General features: G+C 42.6%; 4 protein-coding genes across 5 annotated transcripts in view; 2 read left to right on the top strand and 2 right to left on the bottom strand.

The window, feature by feature from the left end:
- The window catches only part of Trim9 (E3 ubiquitin-protein ligase Trim9), a 70,294-nt gene that overhangs the window by 24,140 nt on the left and 25,594 nt on the right, over window positions 1-20,560 (top strand). The gene's annotated exons all lie outside the window — the stretch shown is intronic.
- w-cup (world cup) lies at window positions 4,898-6,407 on the bottom strand. Its single transcript, XM_070277435.1, has 2 exons — window positions 5,466-6,407; window positions 4,898-5,414 (listed from the first exon to the last, which is right to left on the bottom strand). Exons 1-2 carry the CDS (start codon window positions 6,293-6,295, stop codon window positions 5,138-5,140), a joined length of 1,107 nt encoding a protein of 368 aa, XP_070133536.1. The 5' UTR covers window positions 6,296-6,407; the 3' UTR covers window positions 4,898-5,137.
- LOC108126798 (uncharacterized) lies at window positions 8,120-8,626 on the top strand. Its single transcript, XM_017243494.3, has 2 exons — window positions 8,120-8,277; window positions 8,346-8,626. Exons 1-2 carry the CDS (start codon window positions 8,261-8,263, stop codon window positions 8,542-8,544), a joined length of 216 nt encoding a protein of 71 aa, XP_017098983.1. The 5' UTR covers window positions 8,120-8,260; the 3' UTR covers window positions 8,545-8,626.
- On the bottom strand, window positions 9,258-10,013 carry LOC108126796 (acylphosphatase-1). The gene is made up of 4 exons (XM_017243493.3): window positions 9,796-10,013; window positions 9,721-9,737; window positions 9,554-9,663; window positions 9,258-9,493 (listed from the first exon to the last, which is right to left on the bottom strand). Exons 1-4 carry the CDS (start codon window positions 9,908-9,910, stop codon window positions 9,379-9,381), a joined length of 357 nt encoding a protein of 118 aa, XP_017098982.2. The 5' UTR covers window positions 9,911-10,013; the 3' UTR covers window positions 9,258-9,378.

Raw genomic sequence — 20,560 nt, 5'->3', positions numbered from 1 at the left:
TTTTTAATAAGTGGATGTGGATGTGGATGTGGATGATGGCCCGAAGGGTTCTCCCATCGACTGCACGTGCGTGGTAGTAGTCCCCGGCAACCTTAACCTTTCGTTAGGTATTTTTCAGAAATTGCAATAAAACGTATGGCTGAGCAATTGTGCTGCGGACGAGTAATTTATAAATACTCGCCTTGCCTGCCCTATCCTGGAGTCTGGAAAATCCTTTATATTTTGATGATGCTCCTGTTGAGCCAAACTAATTTCCCGGACAAACATGAAAAGGCCCGGAATGCTAGTAGCATCCCCCTGAAAAAAAACACAAACACCCCTCTCGGAAAATGACATAAAAGTGGATCGGAGGGGGTGGCGACGATTCTGTGGATCGGTTTTAATTCCACTTTCCGTCTGCCGTCCTCTGTGAGGATTTCGGTGGTGGCTGCGTTACCATGGTGGGCGCTATTTCCCGGGTTGGCTTTTTTTTTTGTTGGCTTCCAGGTCGCTTAGTTAATTTCCACTGCAATGCAACGTGAGGCATTGCATTCAAAATTAAATCCTCGACGGACTATTTGTCATTTTTGACAGCATCCAGCAGAAAGGGAGGAATTTCGACTTTTGCGCAAAATTTTCGGCTTATGGTGAGACATTTATTTTCCTCTACTACCCAACAATAAAGGACTGACTGTTGAACTTTATATTCCCATTGCGTCAGAACTTCTGTTGTCATCGCGATCTGCTGTTATTGTTTGTAATTAGATCTATCAGGAAGTTATTTCTTAAACTGGAGAGTTTTGGAGTTGAATTCGAGGAGGGAAGTTAAGGAGAAGGTCCTTTGTGATATCCAATATCAACAAGTTAATTATGGGTACAATATCACAGTGTATCCTTTTCACATTCACATAAATCTAAGCTTAAGCTTCTTAATTTCAAAATATTTTCTCACTAATCTGATCAGAAAAACAAAATACGCAACTCGTTTATTCCCGAAGGGCTGCAAAAGATTAAAATCAAATGATGTCGTAAATTGTCACAACTCTTTGCTTCCCAGCCCCGCTGCCACAAAAAATAAATCCCGCATCAAGGATATTAACGCCTTAGACCGCTTACTGTCCAAATCATAAATCATCAAACATAATAGACAGTTCAGACATGAAAAAAAAACGAAATTGAAAACGAAATTTGCATTCATCGCACATGACGAGGTTCTCCTTTAAGTACATAACAATCAAAAATTATGGTTTTATGAAGGGTTCTGCGCCGGGATTAGAGATTTCGGTTGAGGGGCAACAAAGTCCTGGCAACAGTTGCGAATCGAATCGAACGGGAGCCACAAATGCTTTTCCATTGTCGAGTCTTGAATGGGAATGGACGTCCATCCCCCTCCTTCAGGCCATTATAAAGTTTTGTCAAGTTAAATTACCAAAAATTGCAAATTGCTTGGATTAAACACGACGGCGAACAGGGACAAGGACATGGCCACTTTCGCTTCCTGCCGGCCATTGTGTGGCCAAAGGATTTCATACACTCAATATAATTAAGGGTTCAAGCCTTGTGGCCGAAGCCGGCCGGAGTCGTCTGCCTGTCCCCGGCAGAAAACTTTGTGTCCTGGCAACAATTTTTGGCCGAATGCTCTGTGGGCCCCCGAGTTGCTGGCCAGAAGAGAATTTGTCGCCGGCCATTCTGAATTGTATGTTAAATTAAATTTTACCACAGGGACCAGTCTGGCCAAGTCATTGAGCCTCAGAGTCCTCTTCTACTGGCCAGTGGCTGTGTCGGTGGCTGGGTGGGATTGGTTGGTCGGCTTGTGGCATTAAGTTGTCTGTTTGTTGAGCTTGACAGATTTTTCATTTGTCAAGGCCGAGAGGGGGGGCCTGTTGGCAGTAGAAGTTTGTTTGCCCTAGGTGTTCCAGGTCATAGATAGGCATATCCAGTTAATAGTATACAATTTCAGAGCTCAGACTGAAATTTTTAGCCAAATTCACCATTTACGTTTCTAATAGAGATTTATTTTTGTTTCATTGCAGGTAATTTTCCACATGACACTCTCTCCATGATCAAAAGCCAAATTAAATGCATAAGTTAAAATGTCTCAAGTGCTCGTTCATCGCAATCAACCGTCTGCTCACACTCGTCTATAAATCAATAAAACAATGACACAGCCTCTTGTAAAGACTCCGCTCCGTAGACCTAATTCCGTGGGCCAGATCAGCTTCCCCAGGCAGCAGCTAAAAGTGCTCTGCAATATATCACTTGACTATTCGGCTGATTGTCATCGCTTAAACGGCCAGCGGAGCATTTCATTTAACTGCCTTTCCTGGGCCTGCTCCCGAGTGCCCCCACTGCGTATACGCAATGCCCGCTCCCTCAACTACTTGAGTGTGTGCGGAATTGATGTCGAGTGTGGTTGCCAAGAAATAGGAGGCAGCGCTTCCATTTAATAGGCGCACATGAGACTCCCGACACATAAAAACCAATTTCGCGTAAGTGATAAAAATGCAATGAGCATTCGCATATTCGCATTCGCATCCCAGACCTCAGTCCCACACGATTTCTTGGCTCAACGATGATTGGGATTCTGATTGCGATTGGGATGATCATTATGATGAGCACTCATATGATGACAATCGCCGTCTGGTGAGGCAGACGCCTATGAATTAAATTTACGATGGCACGGCCACTAGTTTTGACACATATATCTTAAAGAACATCGTGGCGCCATAAAAATCTGTGGCCAGCCCTAAATGGAAGGCAGACGGTGGGGGATATCCTATATTAAGAGTGCAGGGAATACGTCTTGTTTTGCGTTTAATTGTTTAATTCATCAGGGGGGTAGAGGGACATAAAACCTTTACAACTAGAGATGGGCTAGAAAGTGAAAATAGGAGGAGGATAATTATATCGTTCTCTATCTTAAGTCTCTATCTTTAGTAGCATCTTACTCTTAACTTAAATTTTAATTAAATAATAACCCATCCTTCGATAGTCGTGACTATCACAATGTCACTCCTAGAAAATACTTTGCTTTTCCATTCCCTGCAGCTTTCAATCATCATCAATTTCACATAAAAGTGTCGCCCACTCGACGCAACTTGCAGACGTCTTCCGCCACCAACTGGCACCTCCGCTGCCACCACTGGCTTATCCCCTCGCCCCAAGGCTATAGTCTGCCACTGGCGACATAATGACGAGATCATATCGACAGGCAGGGAGTCAAAGTCAGAGTTGGAGTCGAGACGCAGTCGTGGCATTTTATTTGCTGGCGTTGCTGGCATTGCTGCTGTTGCTTGGCTTTTGTGTAATCGTGTGAGCCTCGTCATTGTCATTGCAATGTTGGCTGTCTCCCTATGCACTTTTCAAGTTCAATTTCAAACCCAGACCCGCACCCCACTGTCGGCCTGGCAAATCAATCGCCTGCCAACGATGGTCAGTTAGTCAGTTGGAGTTGGCAAATGACCGGCATGGAGTGTAGTCTGTAGTCTGCTCGTTTTACGAGTATTGTTCCGATGCCTGTCATATTTCCTGTCTGCAAAGTGTTGAACGAAACTTTTATGGCCCTTTGATAGTTCCCATTGATAAGGGCCTGGAGTCGGGACTCATACAAGTTTATATTGCAGGAAATCTCACGGTTGCCCCGAGAAGTTGATGAGGAGTTTCGCGCCAAAGTTTTCCTCGATGATTTGTGGAAAGTTACACACATGCTAGTTATGTTTCCGGTGAAGAGTGTTTCTGCCTTTGGATTAGATGTCATTCAATTAAAAACCCATCAAAAGATGTTTGCCAAGGCAGAGCGTACAAGTCTTTTCCCTGCAAATGTTGATTTATGTTTATGATTTATGCAAATGGCATTATGTTCTTAAGTCTTTAAAGTGTCGTATGTGGAACTACAAATAAATTTAAATGGCAAATTGGCTGTTGCAGAGTCTCAGCCTCGGGCGATGGCCAACTGTCAGCAAAATCGCGGCTATAACAACTATAATTACCGGGCTGACAGCCACTCCCTCCGATTCAAGGCGTTGCCAATAGAGCTTTCCGGGGAAATTGACACATTTGTTGAAATGTTGAAATCAATTCGAAATAGGATTCGATTTCGAGTACGATTTCCGCCCGCGGCGGGGCAAGTGCCAGGCTACAGCTCTCCAGCATAATTGAAATTGACATATTTCATTGTCGGAGCGATGATGCCAAAGTAAATTTTCAATTTTCATCAGCATTTTTTTTTTTGTGCTCATTTTGGGAACGGGAGGAAGCTTTAGCCCCGCATTGATTTACTTTGATTTTGGGACTCGGATTTTGATTTCCATTTCAACGCCCGCTGTCAATGCTTTCGGGCCTTTATTTACCATTTCGCTTTGTTGTAAGCCGCCCCGGGGGTTGCCCAAGGCCGGGGAGTGGGGGGATTAGGCTTGCAGCTTTGTCTGTCGGTTGCTAAGCGCCTGCCACAAGTGTTCGTCCATCCGGACTCTGGGCCATCAACTTTTTGTGCGTCACTGCGAGCGAAAGCGTCGAGCCCTGTTGGAGATTTTTGGCAGCTTTGAACGGATTAGCCGCCCGGGGAGCTATTTCCACTTACAACTCCGGCGATATGGTTTAAAGTTTAAAGTTGGTCATAACTGGGAAATCAATAGAGGAGACTTGGAAAACTTTAAGTTATTTTCTAGCCTCAAACTAGACTAGTATTTCTATGAATAAGATAAAGGATTTCAAGCCATAACTCCCCTTACCTAAAGCCAGATTTAAATTTTAAAGCCTTGAGAACAATAAACCTCCTTTTGTTCACTTAGCTGACCCAGTTTCCCCCGCAGCTGTGACCCAAAAAAAAAAAATGTAAAGAGGACCCACGCCATTCGCGGCCAGTCCATAAATTACAATGCCAAAGGAGAATAACAAAAGGGCCGGGTCCGGCCAGGTATTTGGGTCAATTCTCATTGTCTTTGCTGCGAGAGGTTTTAATTTGGTTTTAGTTTTATTTCCAAGCGCCGGATCGCAGTAGTGGCCCAAAATGCAGAGTAACAAATGCACATATTAAATTCGAGCCATCTAGTGCAATGTCCCTCATTCGTCGGCAGTTCCTCCTTCCAGCTGACCCCGAAGGACTCTCGTCGAGGCTTAAACCACCAAGATGGACAGACCGACCGATGCCTTCGTCCGTTCATAGTCTCATTTTGGAGTGTGACTTGTTTAAAGTGCCTAGGTTCGGTTTGTACTGATTGTTGTTTTTGGTGAGGTGGTAGTTGTAGTAGAGCTGCTGGGCCTCGCTCTTAAAACTAGTTTTAATATCGTGTTTTAGTTGCTTAATCAGACCCATGCGATAGGAGTAGTTCTCCTTCAGAAGGGTAATTTTCCGTTTGTACTGTTGCTTGGCGGTTTCCTGAAGAATGGCGGCCATTAGGATGCGTGGGGTGTTGGATTTCTTCGATGAATGGATGCTTTAATAAAAACATTTAAATATTTAATATTAATAAAAATTCTAGACCTACCTTGAGGCATTGGAAAAGGAGGTGATGCGACTAACGCTGGACAGGAGACTCCTCCAGCATTTTCTCTTCTCCTGCTCTATTATTTCGGTGTCCTCGTTGATGTAGTCCGGGAGATCCGATATCCTCATATGGCTGTCGATGGTCATCAGGTTTTGGAAGTAGATCTGCATGTCCTCCTTTTTAACATCCTCTTCAGCCAGTGTAGCGTTGCTGCTTCCTGGATCCTTGACGGCAATGTCCGATGTATCCTTGGGCTCTTCTTTTTCCTTCATTCCCGGGGCTTGTTCCAAAGTAGAATCCTTGACAGGTTTGGGGCCGACAATGGGCTTCTTCGGTGTGTCCTTTACTGCTCCGGAATCCTTCTTGTTCTTGATTTGGTCTTCTTCAGAATCTTGCGGAAGAATATTCTGCTCCTCGCTGAGAGTCTTCTCCGAAGCTGACTCGTTGAGATCGCGATCCTTAGAATAGAGTGTCTCGGCTGTGTGGATGGGATATACGAGTTCCTCAGAATCTCGTATAGATGCGAACGAAGTCACTGGTTCTGATCTGGGGTTCTGTTCCACCATCTTGATGATTAAGTTCTCCTTTCCCTCTTGGTCTCCTTGCTGGAACTCCTCCGTCATAGGTTTCAACTCCTTGGTGGAGCTAGAATTCCTTTCCTTAGACGAAATGTGACTCTTGGCCGGCACAGCAGGTAGTTTTTTGATGGAACTAACCAATCCCGACGAATCCGATGAGCCAGAGTCCCAGAGTTTATTATGTACATTTGTTACTTTGATTTTGTCTGCTTGTGTTTTAGTGTTTTCAACCAGAATTTTGGGAGTATCCATTTTGTTGGATACAATTTTGATTTATTTTTTTTTGTACGTTTTTTTTTGTGTCTGGTGAACAAAAATTGACCCGTTTCGTTTCACATCGTTTGGAGAACTAACTATACTACCATTTGGCAGTTGCCAGATAAGTTCAAAGGCCAACTCGACCCTTGATTTAAAACAAAGCGCCTACTCTGTGAGACAATCTTCAAACCCAAAACCTACATTGTTCACAGCCCAAGGCATTTGGGATCTTGGGTAAAATCAGGACTCGGAAAGGCATTTGCCATCAAGCTGAAAGTTTCCCTAAAAATGCCCTAGGTATTCACATAAAAATAAAAAGGCCCAGAAACATAAACATAAACAAACTGAAACTCAAAGTCGGAGTCGGGAGTCGGGACAGCATTCTTATCGCCTTCATTTATTATGCAAAGTTTGCTTGCCGTTGAAAATTTCCCAACTGCATGCAAAGGTCTTAAAACTGATTTTTGGCCCGGCACGGCTTTTGACCCGGGATCAGGGTTAATCAAAGGCCGCATTCATCAAATTGCCACGCAACACGATTCGCTGGCATGCGATCCCATACAACATTTTTCACATTTTTTTTTGCTAAATACTCAGCTATTCTTAAACAAAAAATACAAAAGCTTTAATTGCTAAAATCTGATAAAAAGAATCTCAAAGACCAAACACAGCGCAACGACTTGTATTTTTAATTTTTCAACAACAGAAGGTGCGGCTGTAAAATTTTAATAAGTTTCTATTTCGTGGCAACGGCTGTTTCTGCTTCTAAATTCTATTCTATCTGGCAACTGCTGGCCGTGCTTCCCCATTTCGTTCTGGAGTCTATAATGCAACACTTGCGCAGCAAGAGCCATTTTTTCCGGTGGCAGAGCAATGGGTTTTTGGCGTCTAGACAACGAAGGGACTGAGGCTGAGGATGCTTCTGGTGATGCGGCATTGCGGGCCCCACGTATCTGTCTGGAGCGATTTCATGTGGTCTGAGATTTGGAACACAGTCAGCTGGCCTTATACGGCTTAGCCTGGCTCGAAGGAACATGGTCTGCATGGCTAATAAGGTGCAGGATGGAAAGGGGTTTCAGTCGATAAGGATTTCTATAGTTATCAGATGCGTGAAGAGAACCATTTATAATCTATTGGATTGGATATTGTTCTTCAAGTTCCAATTTTAAAATATAAGAAAACGTGTTTGTTTTTTAAAACAAAATGTTATTAAAATTCCTAGATCTCTTGGTAGATCCTGCAACTAGACCAAAATTCCCTTAGTCTGTGATTAGCGTGCCACACTAACCGCATTTGGTGGCACCAAGCCCCCTCATCGGGAATCGATGTGCCAATGAACTCGTCAATGAACTCGTTATCAGCGGGGCTTTCAGCTAATGGAGCTCGTTCTGCAACCGATTTCGATTTTCGACATGCGACCAGAGTGGCACGCGATTCCCGAATATGCACCACATGCCACGCCCACCTCCTACTGCCTGTTGGTCGGTCGGGTTGTGCGGCTCACGAATTTATTACAATTATGATTATTTTTCTCGTGCTGTTTATGCAAACAAACATACATATTTAGGGTCACGCACGATGCGGCAAACTGTCAGCCGGAAACGGAATTGATTATCGGCGCTACTGGATCCGGCTTTCAGAGGCGCCGCCTCTTTCGACTTTTCCCGGCTGCCAGCTCCTGCCTGCCACTTTATCTGTTTGCGTGCCGCGTTGCCGTTTGCCGCCTGTGTTGCATTTCAAATTCGGTGGCATTTAATGACTTAATTTAGTTCTATGTTTCTATGATACAGAGGGGAAAATGCAGGACACAAAATACTATCTAGATGGCCATGACTTTAAGCTCACTCTTCGGGATATTTTTGAAAGGTTTCCTACATAACAGTTTCATTATTCAAAATTCCTTCCAAAGTGTAACGTAAACTCTATTTAGCTCCGGCTACGAATAACTTTGCAACCAAAATGAGTGACAAAAAGGCGTAAGTTTAATAAAGAACTCTACCCCTTGTTCCCATCTTATATATTTTGAACCGATTTCTTTGTAAAGATCCTCATCCCGAGGCCATCGTCCTGCGATACAGTTCAGTACCGCTGCTGGTACGCCGGAGACCAAGCGCAAGATGCTCCTCTACCGCCGCCTCCTGTGCCGTGAACTGGCCCGCGACAACAAGAGCCCTGAGGAGATCCTTCAGGCCCGAAGGCTGAGTCTGCGGCAACAGGACCAAGGACGATTTCCAAAGCAATAAGACCTTATAATTCCAAGCAGTAGAGTTTTACGTTTCTCGTTCGATCCTCTTGTTTTTTAAAAAATAAATAGAATATTTGGCATTTTATTTATTTTAATATACGTTCCGCAGACTTTACTAATTAAAAGGCAACCCAAAGGTATTTCCATTTACATAACCACTCTTTCCGGGACTTCCCCCAATTTGGCCAGTGGAAACAATTTTGTTTAGCCAGCGCACTTTTTGCGGTTTCAACAGTTTATTATTAAGTGTTTGCCAGACACACAAAACAATTCAAATAAATAACAGTGGCATCCAGCAGAGCCAGCTTGGAGCATCCGATCCGTCCCTATCCGAGGGGAAAAAAATAAACACAATAACAAAAAAAAAAGTAAAGCGTTGAAAGTGGCGCAGAGGCTTTTAATTGCCATCAGGCGCCAACTGTTACCATTTGGTGAACTCAGTCAACTTTTATTTATTTATGTAAATTTGTTTTGCCTTTTTTTGGTTGGATATGGCCAGTTTATTTGTCGCAAAATTGCCAGAGACGATCCTGAAACTTTGGCCCCATCCATTTTGACGACTGAAAAAATAAATTGAAATTGTTTTGACAATTGGCGCAGCATCAGTTTAGAAATTGTCATAGAAAAATATTCGAAAGGCAATTTGCGGTGGCTCATGGTCCAATTAATTGGCCAGCTAACACACAACCCAAGGGAATTGCCCAAAAAAACTTATATTTTGGCCAACTTTGTCCATCTGCCAACAATTGTTTTGGTATTCAGAATGTCAACTTGTTTATTTCATACTCTCTCTTAAAAATATAAAACATTTTACTTGAATTTTGTGAAATCTTTAGCGGCGAATTGAGAACAGATTGAAGTTGTTGGAAGGTAGAGGTTCATTTTCGGAGAAAATGGCTTTTTCAATCACCGAACGGGGACTACCCTTGTGCTGTAACCAGTATTTCCTAAAAATTAAAAGAATTTTTTAAAGATATTTTTTTATAATTTTAAAAGCTATTACTTACATCTCGGTGACTTTTTCCAGAGATCCTTCTAGCATGCCCTTTACGGTTCCAGCTTTAGTATTCATGCACCATCCAGTGAGGCCTAGTTCTTTGGCCTTTTTTTGAGTGTGCTATAGAATATTACTACTAATATTTGACTAATTTTGATTATAGATATAATATCTTACCTTCCGGAAATAGACACCTGATAAAAATCAATGGGTTTTATTAGAGAAATACCTAGAGTCTTAAGAGCAACTTACCCTGAACTTTGCCGAAAACCTCAAACTGGCAGGTGAATACCTGGCCATCCACTTTGGGTTTAACAGACTTGACCAGACGCGGTTGGGTCAATCTCGACTTTTCAATTTGGCTCATTATGAAAGTAAAAAGAAGTTATGCTTCATATATTTAAAATTTTATTTCCTTCCGAGTAAAAGGTATCAAGCAGCAATAGTAACTGCCTCGACAAAGCTAAGCTACTTTTGATTTGAAAATTTCCGCTTGCTTTGCTCATCATTAAAATTTACGAACGAAACAGGACTTGTAGCGATGGACTTGTAGATCGATGACCTCTCTGGCAGGACCTCAGCACTTCCGGTTCGTTAGGTTTAATGGCTGGGCCGCGAAAAAGACGCCAGACGGAGTCAGAAAGGTGGCCACAGGAGCAGATGACGCACTGTGGCAAGTGTTTTGAGTGTTCACCGCCGCCTCAGTGGAAACTTCAATAAAACGTTTGACGCCGGAGGCGAACTGACATTTTCCATTAAGTGCAGACAGCTACCAAAAAAAATAAAAAAAAAAGAAATGAATAAAAGAACGTATACAGCCAGCAGCTCATTTGCCAGGGGGATTGGTTCCTGGAGGTCTAAACTTTTATATTCCTAAGAGTTTTGTGGTGTAGTCACGTGTAGGTCGTTCTTTTTGTTGACTGTTGATTATGATGATGATGATGGCCGGTATCCGAGGAGGCGCCTCCAGATCTGAGTAATTGAAGCTGACCAAGTGCCATCCAAAAGCAGTTCTCTTTTTTTTTCTCAAGGATGCAGCCTCCTTTATCAGTTGCAGCAACTTGTGCCACAATAACGTTTATTTTGAAGAATATTCCACCAAGCTTTCCACCAAAGAAGACACTTTGAAGTGCTGCTGAAAATATTTTGTCAGCTTCAGTGGCAGAAGCGAGCCAAACTTTTCAAAGGGCCGGGCTTAAAGTGTTTAACTCGAAAGTTGAAAATTCAAGAGCTCCGCTTTTATTGCCATACTCCTCGACTTCTGTCGGCAAATATTGGATTAGCAAATTGACGTTTATGCAATTGGATTTAGCCACCGCACAGGGTAAATTAAATTTTCAGTGCCGTCGTCCCGTCGTACCGCCGTTTTGCCCGGCGGCGGCTTTTCAAACAATTTCACATCCCAAATTCGTTACAAATTGCTGACACAATGGAAATTTGCATAAAATTTCCATATGCATTTGTCGAAAGCGAAAGGACACATTTAGTCAGAGCTCTGGCCTCCAAAAAAGGTGCAAAATTTATAAGCTGTCGGAAGGCGTATTCCCGGGTGAGGCATAAATTTAATGACCAAAAAAACTTGGACCAGTCCTAGGTGTAAACAACGCTCTTAATTTACATTTGTCGGCTTAGACGACGCGGAGTGGAGTTAATTTATTTGCAAGTCGCTCTTAAAAAAACCCGCCCGAGTTAGCCACCCCAGAGTTCTCAACCAATTTTCATTAAAGCTTATAAATTGTTGTTTATGACCCTCCATTTCCAACGGCCTCCAAGGATCGCCCTGTCTGAGTTTCCGCCATGGGGTTTGGACTTCATTTCATATTCATGGACGCGCCGAATTCGGCAGATCTTTGGATCTACGGACGACTGCAGTTGGTCCTTTGTTTCCGTTAATAAACTTTGGTAATTATCCCAACTGCCTGTTGCCGTAATTTACCAGGATTTGTGGTGGCAAGAACGATTCTCAGCTTTTACTTTCTAAACTGAGAGAAAGCCATGCACGTTCCAATAGTTTGATGGCTTTCCCTTATCCTCAAGGATGTCCTTATCCATTAAGCCATCAAACATCAATTCCATAAAGTGAAAAATATGCGAAGGAAAAGTGAAAAAGTTGTGACGGAAAATCTGCCTCAATATAATTGCATTACACGTGGTTGCCCCACTCCAACGCCCTCCCAAGGATACACACATATAGTGTGTACATACATATATACACAATCCATAAGTCGCAAGGACCACAGGACCGCAGTGTAACCACAATCCTCACCTTGGCAGGAGATCCCACAACGATTTTTCATATTTTTCCCCCGAACGTCAAGGCTGGGTGGTTTTTCTTTTCAGCCTTTTCTGTCACAGCAGCTGGAAGATGTGGCTGGGAGGATGGCAGAAGCAGGAGCTCCTTGGAGCTGGCAAATCCTTTTTCTTAACCCAAGCGTGCACATACTTCAAGTGTGCTTAACCCACACTTAGTCTCTGTCTGAGGAACTCCACCGCCCTCCCATTTCGGCTCCTCGGAAATCTCCCATGTTTGATGTGGTCTCTGCGCCACAAATCACCAGGGCGGCGGTGTCTGGAATTTATGCGACTTCTTAGGGGCTTTGAATGTGTGCCTGTACTCTATGGTGGGTGCTATGTAGTGTAGTGTCTGTGATTTCGACCCAGCCACGCCCTAATCTGACACTGATGTACACCGTTCCATAAGGCCGAGACGCAAGGCGAGGACGCAATCAAGCGCAACGCTGCTAAATGTGATGAGTTGGGGACACTTTGGAGACCCACTTGGTTGAGTGGATCAGCCCGGAAAACCCGGGGCCTGGCCAGTTGTCACTGGTGACAACCCAACCAACCAACCAACCAGCCGACCCCATTAGCTTTTCACATTTTCCCATTCATTTTTCATTTTTCATCTTTTCATATTTTCTTCCTTATTTTCCCAAACTGTGTAAATATTTTTCCAAAAATTATTTCACGCTTGATTGGAACCTGAAACGGAAACAGGAAATCACTTATGACATTTTGCCTTTTTTTTGTCGGTATGGTTCTATTGATTTTTTATGTAGGGTTCAGTAATCTTGTGGCTGACAAAATGAGGAGAAAATTGGAACTCCCTTTAAATTAAAATTCTAAAAATTTTCTGCCTATTAAGTTTTATGAATTATGAATGATTTCTGTTAAAGAAAATAATATTAGTTGTTGGAGTACAAAAACTGGAACTTATATTGCCAAAGTATGTATTTCTAATGCTTCAAAAGTTTGCTCCTTGAAGTTATACCATTCACAAATTATCCTTGCTGAAGTACCGACTTTGGCAACTTCTTGGTCCGCATGTTGCCATCTGAAAACTCCTTTTTCCACTTTGTGCCTGTACTGTTTGCCAGGCTTCGTGTTACAACAAGGTAGCTGCTTGTACGCGGATGTGTGTCCAAGGGAATCTATCCTGCAGCAGGCCCGTACAATAAACTGATTGTAACTGCAATCAGTTAGCAGACAAAGCAACAGAACTCAACTCGAGCCAACTACAAAGGCGACAACTGTTTGCCAAGTTTTAATAAAGTTTGGTAAACAAGTTGCCCCTCCGCACATACTCGTCCTCGAGCACACAATAAACAGGAGCCAGGGCAGGAACTGGAGCTTCAAGAGGAGCCTGTAAGCCGAGTATCCCAATCTGAGTTGCCACTACTACCCCAATCCCATTGCCATTACTCACACCCTCTCCTCACTGCCTCGAACTTATCTTAAATTCTAATGCAATCGCTGGTAGCAGGGAATGGGAGTTTCAGGTGTGTTCTGCAAAGATTTCATACTAATGCCTTTCCGTATCCTTCCATTTTCTTGCAGGTATGTACCAGCCACGTGGATTCGCCATTTTGTTATTCCTTTGTGTGTGTAAGTGGCAAACAAATGCACTAACCCCTAGTGCACTGCACTAGTGAAACACAACCCCACTCCCACTGTATAGATAATAAAGTACTCGGCAATCGGTTTCCCGAGCTCTCAGCTCTCAGGATTCCACCAGAAATCCTGCGAAAAAGGTTGTAGCCCAGTTTCGGGCGCTCAGTACGTGACGCTTATCAAATGGCTGAGATATTCCAGTCAACAGAAAATATTTGGTAGAACAAATTGCATTTTTTATGACTTTGATTTTTCCAGAGATTCATTCTATCAAAAGTATAAAGTAGAGTATTATTTCTTCGCCTTAACTTCACCCCTTTTAGTTACTGGATTTTTTTCCAGCGCAGTGCATCAGAATGCTGCTGCCTTCTATTCCACTCAGTCTGCCTTTGTTTGGCAGTTGCTGTGTTGCCCGCCAGTTTGTTTATTTAATGCCATTCACTTATCCTGCATGTGCAGCCTGTAGCCTGTCTGACGACTCACTGAGGCTGAAACGTGCTTCAGTACCCCGCAGGATCAAGCCTCCGAGGATGTCGAGGATGGCTCTTTCCGATTGCCGCATTCATTAGCCAACTTAACGCCTTTAATTAAATGTCTCAAGACAGAGGAGCCCGTCCTCTCAATGCCCCAACAACGATTACAATGTAATGACGGCATTTGCAATTACTCTCTGCCCTCTAATTCCATGCCCATATTTGCTAATGCAATTATTGCGCATAATTATGCGATTATTGAACAAATGACATCAGATGGAGGGGCTCCCGCCATAGACAGTGGCAGACAGTCAGTTAGTTAATCGTCAGTCCTGTTCGAAATTCCATTTAATAGGCCCTCCAGGAGTGCCCTGTTTGCCGGCGGGTGTTTACCAATTCAGTTTTCAACATTGTAACGCCAGCTGGGCAGGAGTTTGCCGACCACGGGCGAAATTGCATTATTGGTTCAATATTTTTGGACAACAGAACTTGCCTAGCTGACGGCATCCGATTGGTTTTTCTGCGGGTTCCGGTCTCGGTCCTGGCGCTGGAAAATCTGTTAATGAAGTGGCGCCCCAAGGGGAGCAGTACATAATGATGTGGTGGAGGCTGTTTAGCCAGGAATATCAAGTGCCGAGGCAAGTGGAATGGAGTACAAACAATGTGGAAAACCAAACGATACATTCACCGAATTTTGCATGCAACCATTTTGGTATTTCGGCCTCCAAATCGAATCATAATTTAGTTGCCAGTTTATGGAATTAACTCTCGATAAATATTTAAAAATTACCACATGTTGAGGGAATTTCATTGATCAGAGTGGAACATTAAAGGGTCAATGGAGAAACGGAAGTTTATTTGTAGCATCAATCGAATAATTTGCTTCAAAGGAGGACGGTCTTGCACTCACTATTGACTCGAAGCATCCGAGTAAGAACAACAAGCATTCTGGGGACTCTGCAGTCTTCTTCTGAGGACACAGATGTGAAAATTGTCTAATGGAGCAGCAGCTGTAGCCCCTCGGTCTCCTCCGGCTTTGGCTCCCTATCTGGTATTCATGAAGTGCAAATTGTGAGCCAAAGGAAGTGTGAGTGGTGTGAAATATGCGGAAATAACATGGATTTAAGTGAATTCGGTGAAAGAACACATCAGCTAGAAATCAGGAGGGGCATTACAAGAAAAAATGTGTAACAAAGAATAAGGTTTTCAGGGAAGACTTTGGAGAAACATATAACTTGTAAGGATTTTAATAGGACTGCCCATAAATCGCATCCCTAGAGAGAAACATAAACCCAATAAAAGCAAAAACCACTGGAAATTGGGCTAACAAATGGAGTATGCCGCAAAAGAAAAAAATTATATTTTGAAAACTGCAATTTACTGCACATATCGCATCAATGCCCTGCCTTCAATACCCATCCATTGAGTATCCTACTACACTATTGTCCATCCGCTTCATCGACATTTACATATTTTTCCACTCAAAAGGCAATTGAAATGGAAAATGCAGTAAATTTCCATAAAAAATGTATGTGGCTCAACTATACTCGTTATTTATTTACCATGCTGGGCTCAAATAAAGCTCTGCAAATGCCACAATGCAAACTGCAGAACATTGCCAAACAAAATGCCATGACTTTGCACATTTCTACAACGACCGACACGCCGGCTGCTGGCGATTGGCGGAGTTTGGAGTTTTGGGCAATCATCAGAAACAGAAACTGATTCATGTGACCCACTAAAAAGCTCAATAAAAAACACAAAATAGCCAACTATTGCTTATCACTGCAGCAACAAAAGGAGTCAATTGCCGCATATCAGGGCCAGAATTTATGAGCAGCGATTATTCATGCAAAGTGTTTTGGACAAGCCATGTCCATGTCCAGGGTGTGGGCATTATCCGATCCAGAGTTGTCAGAATTTTATATACGATTTAGATTGAAATATGTATATTATAGTTTTATTATTAAAGAGTCTAGCCAAAATCTACAAGTTTTACTTTCCCACATTCATAGTTTCCATAGGTTCTTCAAACCTCTCTGAATGACCTCTGTTTTAATGTTTGTCCGAGGTCTTGAGTGCGATTTCGTCACTGGCCTGGCATGACAGTGACTTGAACTGGGTGTGTGAAAAGCTGGATTGCTGGATCGGTGGCACGCATGACTTGCCACAGCGACTCCCTCCTCGTCAGCTGCAGTTAATGCATCCGAAACACTACCGTGGTAGTAGCTGGCAGCACCCACTCCCAAGAACTGGCGAACATAACCGATATGTGTCGATAGTCTCGTAGGAAATGTCATTAAAATTGCTCTTCATAAATCACACTGCGCATACACATCCACATCCACTCCTCCCAAGACAGAACTTTAGAAACATGTTGCTATTGGACTCGAGGAGGATGACTAGAACGAGAGGCAGCAGCCCGAGCATAACCTCGTTTTACGGTCCATGAACTGCAGTGCTTCCGGGCCGAACTAGACCAGGACCGGGTCTGGAGGGAGAAGTCATCGAGTACTCCTAGAATCTGAGGTTTTTTTGACTGCCTCGGCAGTTGAAGTGCATTTTGATTGTGGCACATGTACGAAGTGCGTTATGATTTTTCGGAAGGCCTGTCAGTAGGTAGCATCTGGTTAAACGAAGGCCAACTCAAGAGCCCTCTTCTAAGATGACTTTTGCTAAAGTTTCAATAGTAAGAGCTAAGTAAAGATTTGTTCTAGTCAAACCACACTCCTAACGCTCTTCATGCTTTAAAATAATCTCACTTTAAAATCGTTTCAAATTAAAACCACAGATGTGGGGACATCTCGAACAATAAATTACAATTCGATGTTCTTATCACCTAATATTGCCTTGGAACCAAGGCCATAAATCAAGTGGAAAGCGTCTGGCATTCCCTTAAAGTTTCTATTGTTTTCCGGAGAGTGTGAAATCTAAGAGTTGGTTGTCTGCGTGAATAATTAAAATGAATTGCTTCGGGTTTTCGCCTTCAAAACCCACCCCAGGAATATCCCACATTATGGCTTTTTAAAGTTATCAGCCACCATGTGTGGCTAGGGGGGAGAAAAGTTTTCTTTCTTTTTTTTTTTTTTAATATTTTGATAGCCTTAAAGTCAAAGCAATAAATAAATTAACACCAGCCCATCTCCCCTAGAATAGAAAAAAGATGAATGATATTTTTGACAGCTGCGAGGGGGCTATATTGGTTTAATAAGCTTTATGATCTCTAGATTTTCAGAGCTGTGGATAGAGTCCACAATATTCTATCTATTCAACCGCATGAATGGCCCGAAAGTGTGGCTGCAATTTGTTTGGTGATTGATTTTCATTTTGTTCGAATTTTTCGAAACTCTTTTCTTCGCCGGACCCCATTAATCAATGGTCGCATTTTGTTTCGCTTTGCATACTGCAATTTGTTCCGGGGTCGTGTGTGTGTGGTTCAGAGGGTGGTTCAGAGAGAGAAAGGACAATGGTTTCACTTGACTGGGACCAGAGTGCGTAGTTTTTTGGCTGCCACTGTTTGCGATTTATGGCCCTTCAAAATGCAATTAAATTTAATTGAAGCGCGAACCAAAAAAAAAAAGGCGCCACGCAGTTGCTCGACTTTTTCACACTTCTGTCCGGCACTTTCCGAAAAAGGCGTATACGCCCCGTTGCCCATTTAATTAATGGGTTAAATGTGTTAAAAAAAAAAAAACAAGAACAAACGAATGATACCAAAATAAAATAAATAATATATAAAACACAAACAACAAGTTTCTCTCCTCTATTTCAGGGCATTTTTAAACTCATTTTTCAAGTGGCCTTACCAAGTTTTTGCTTATTTATTTGAAGAACTTTTGTTTGCCTTGCATATTGCCTTTTGTCCGCTTATCATTTATTCATTTTGCTCTTCTTGTGCCAGACCATGATTTATCGGCTGAGTGTCCTGGCCGATCCTGCCGGCTGCTCCTGACTCCTGGTTCCTGGCGGCATATTTAAGTGCAATTACCTTTTATTTGCATTTTGAGGTGCGAAAATTTGCATTTAATTATTTATTGTTGCTGCATTCGCAATTGTTATCATCAGGTGTTGGTTTTGTTGTCCCGGGCTGAGGTTGTTGCGGTCGGTAGTGTGTGGCTTTTGTGGCCAAAAGAAAAGTTTAAACCTGTATTATAGTTAAGTCAACCTTTAATAATTAGTTTGGTGTGTAAATCTGGCGAATCTTACATAGAATTTAATTCAGCTTTTATATCCCCACCATCCCAATAAACCACAAAAACCTCAAAGCTTAAAAATTCTATTAATATTTGCGCTATTCTCGGAATTCCCATCCACTCACCCAATTCATTTCATCATTCCATTAAGCCAAACATTTTAGCCATGCAGCCGCATTGAAGTCTTGTGTCAATATTGACACACGAAATCCTTTTAATTTTTCGCAAAAATATTCACATTTTTCGGCGGGCCCGGGGGGCAGGACTCTGAGGGGCTCTTGCCAGGAGAACTGACCCAGGCGTTTTTGTTTAATTGGAATTTCTGTAAACATTAGGAGGGGATACCGACTAAGCCTCTAAACTGATTAAGTTTTGATTGCAATTTGCAATTCGATTTCCAGAGATCCAAACTTTGCCGCCGGATGGGAGTTCCTCATCCGATTGCCGCCTTTTTCCATAATGCCGAAGGTCATTAATATTTCAATAATGCTGTCTGAAGTCTAGAGTCTGTAGTCTGCCCTGCAAATGGCAGTTTGAGTTTATTAAAGCATCGCCTCAGCCTCGTCCTCGGCTTTCTGTTTCCTTTTTCCTGTTGCCTGCATAATTGACTTTGTCGCTTTTTCCTTTCGCTATTATTTCTCATCAGGCGCTCTCATTTCTCTGCCCTTATCCCGCCTTTGTCGTATATTTATTTTAGTTGGTTTTTATGAAAAAAAAAAGTCTATATACATATATATATAAAGGAAGCGAATGTCCTTTCCCCATTTTGATCCTGGTCCAAGTAGTCAGACATGATTTATTATGCTGCTTTCCCTTCTCTATGCGGTGGTCCTGTTTTTCCATTTTCTCGTTTTCTATTAGCCTTGTCGCAGGTCCTGTGTGAAACACTTGTTTTCCGTTGCTGTGGTCCTGGCCGCTTAACTTGTCCTTTTCAATTTTCCAGCTTCTAACCCGGTTACCCCCTAGCCCTCTGTCTTTGTCGCATAATTTGAGTTTGTTTGCGGTGGCTTTTTATTATTACATACTTATTGAAAAAATATTATTATATCCGGTTTGAAGCTCACTTCCCCACATTACTATTCATAAATAATTCAAACAGCAAAGCTTCAATCCTTGCTGCTCATGAATTATTCTAATTGATAACTATCCGCTTTTCTTAAGGTTTGGAATTAATTTCAAGTAAGCCTACGGTTGTTTATTAATTCTAAGGTGCCAGACCTCTTAGACCTTTCGATTTCGATTGAAGTTTTGAGGATTTCCAAAAGTCATTCGTAACTTCATCAAGTGCACATTACCCAATTGTGTGTACTTGCGTCTTTTTCCACCTCTGTACTTTTATTTTTGTTTCATTGACACCTGTCAGGCCAAAAGCTTCCCCGAGAATTCTCCCCAAATCCCCTTCTAAGCTGGCTGCATAAATCTCTCAGTAAATCGCACATTTATCCAGCTGCCTTGAAAGGAAGAGAATGTCAAGGCCTCTTACCGCCATGCCAAGTCATAGACATTCACAGACTTTGTAATAAATTTTCCACAACATTATTTACAAAAAACTTAAGCGACGTGATGCGATTTTTTAATATCAATATTTGTGATTGGAGGCGAACGGAGGTAAGAGTATCAAATAAGCACAAAATAAATGTCAAAGAAGGCCAATTCCAGGGGGTGAGGACTCTGACTCGTTAGAGGGCGTGGCACTGGAGAGGAAATAAATGCCTTCACTTTGGCTGACTCTGACTTTGACGATACTGCCGCCTAAATGAATCAACAAAAATCGGAGGCGACGCACATGTGGCGCTTGTCTCGCTTCTCCGAGAAGGCTTCTGTCTGTCTTTTTTTTCCTTTTCGTCGGCTGTCAAAGGAAAAAGTGTCGCGAGTTTTATTTTTTCGCAGCACGTTCCATCCCATCTATTGATTCATTCATTCACCGACTCACACACTCACTCACTCACTCATTCATTCGTTCGTTTGGTGGGCTCTCCTTTTGGCTTTTGGGTGAGACGTTTCAGTTCCGCATTTGGCTTTTCGTTTATGGCCCGAATTTTATTTCATTTCCAGACATCGAACCCAAACAGTTATCCTCCCCAACCCCAACCCGAACCCGAACCTGAAACCCGTCTGAAACTTTTGGGTCATTTATCAAATTTTCAAAGTCACATTTGGTATTGTCACGCTCGTTTTTTTGTTGCCGTCTTTTCTTTTTATTTTGTTACATCGAAATCGAAAAGGCCTTTCATACGGAGTGCGTTTTCTTGCCATTCCTTAAAATCGCCTCATATCCTTCCGAGGTCCTGGAGGAGGTGTGGCTTGCGTGCTGGCTGCGATAAAAGTGAGACGTAATGCATAAGGAAGAAAATTGGTTGCTTGACGGAAGGACTGCCACCGAGGGTCACATAATGAGTTTCCATTTTATTTTCCTTACTCTTGATTGGGGTAAAAAAAATTCAGAGGGGTTAGGCGGGG

The sequence above is a fragment of the Drosophila bipectinata genome, chromosome 2L (genome assembly GCF_030179905.1).
Source record: "Drosophila bipectinata strain 14024-0381.07 chromosome 2L, DbipHiC1v2, whole genome shotgun sequence".
In the NCBI taxonomy this organism is placed as follows: Eukaryota; Metazoa; Arthropoda; class Insecta; order Diptera; family Drosophilidae; genus Drosophila; species Drosophila bipectinata.
Note: the sequence above shows the minus strand (reverse complement) of the source record. Positions and strands in the feature narration are given on the sequence as shown.

Excerpts from the sequence above, each read along its gene's own strand:
- w-cup (XM_070277435.1), bottom strand. The coding sequence starts at position 6,295 with ATGGATACTCCCAAAATTCTGGTTGAAAACACTAAAACACAAGCAGAC. Across the intron at positions 5,415-5,465 it reads TCCTTTTCCAATGCCTCAAG|CATCCATTCATCGAAGAAAT; the intron begins GTAGGTCTAGAA and ends TTTTTATTAAAG.
- LOC108126796 (XM_017243493.3), bottom strand. The coding sequence starts at position 9,910 with ATGAGCCAAATTGAAAAGTCGAGATTGACCCAACCGCGTCTGGTCAAG. Across the intron at positions 9,494-9,553 it reads CTGGAAAAAGTCACCGAGAT|GAAATACTGGTTACAGCACA; the intron begins GTAAGTAATAGC and ends TTTAATTTTTAG.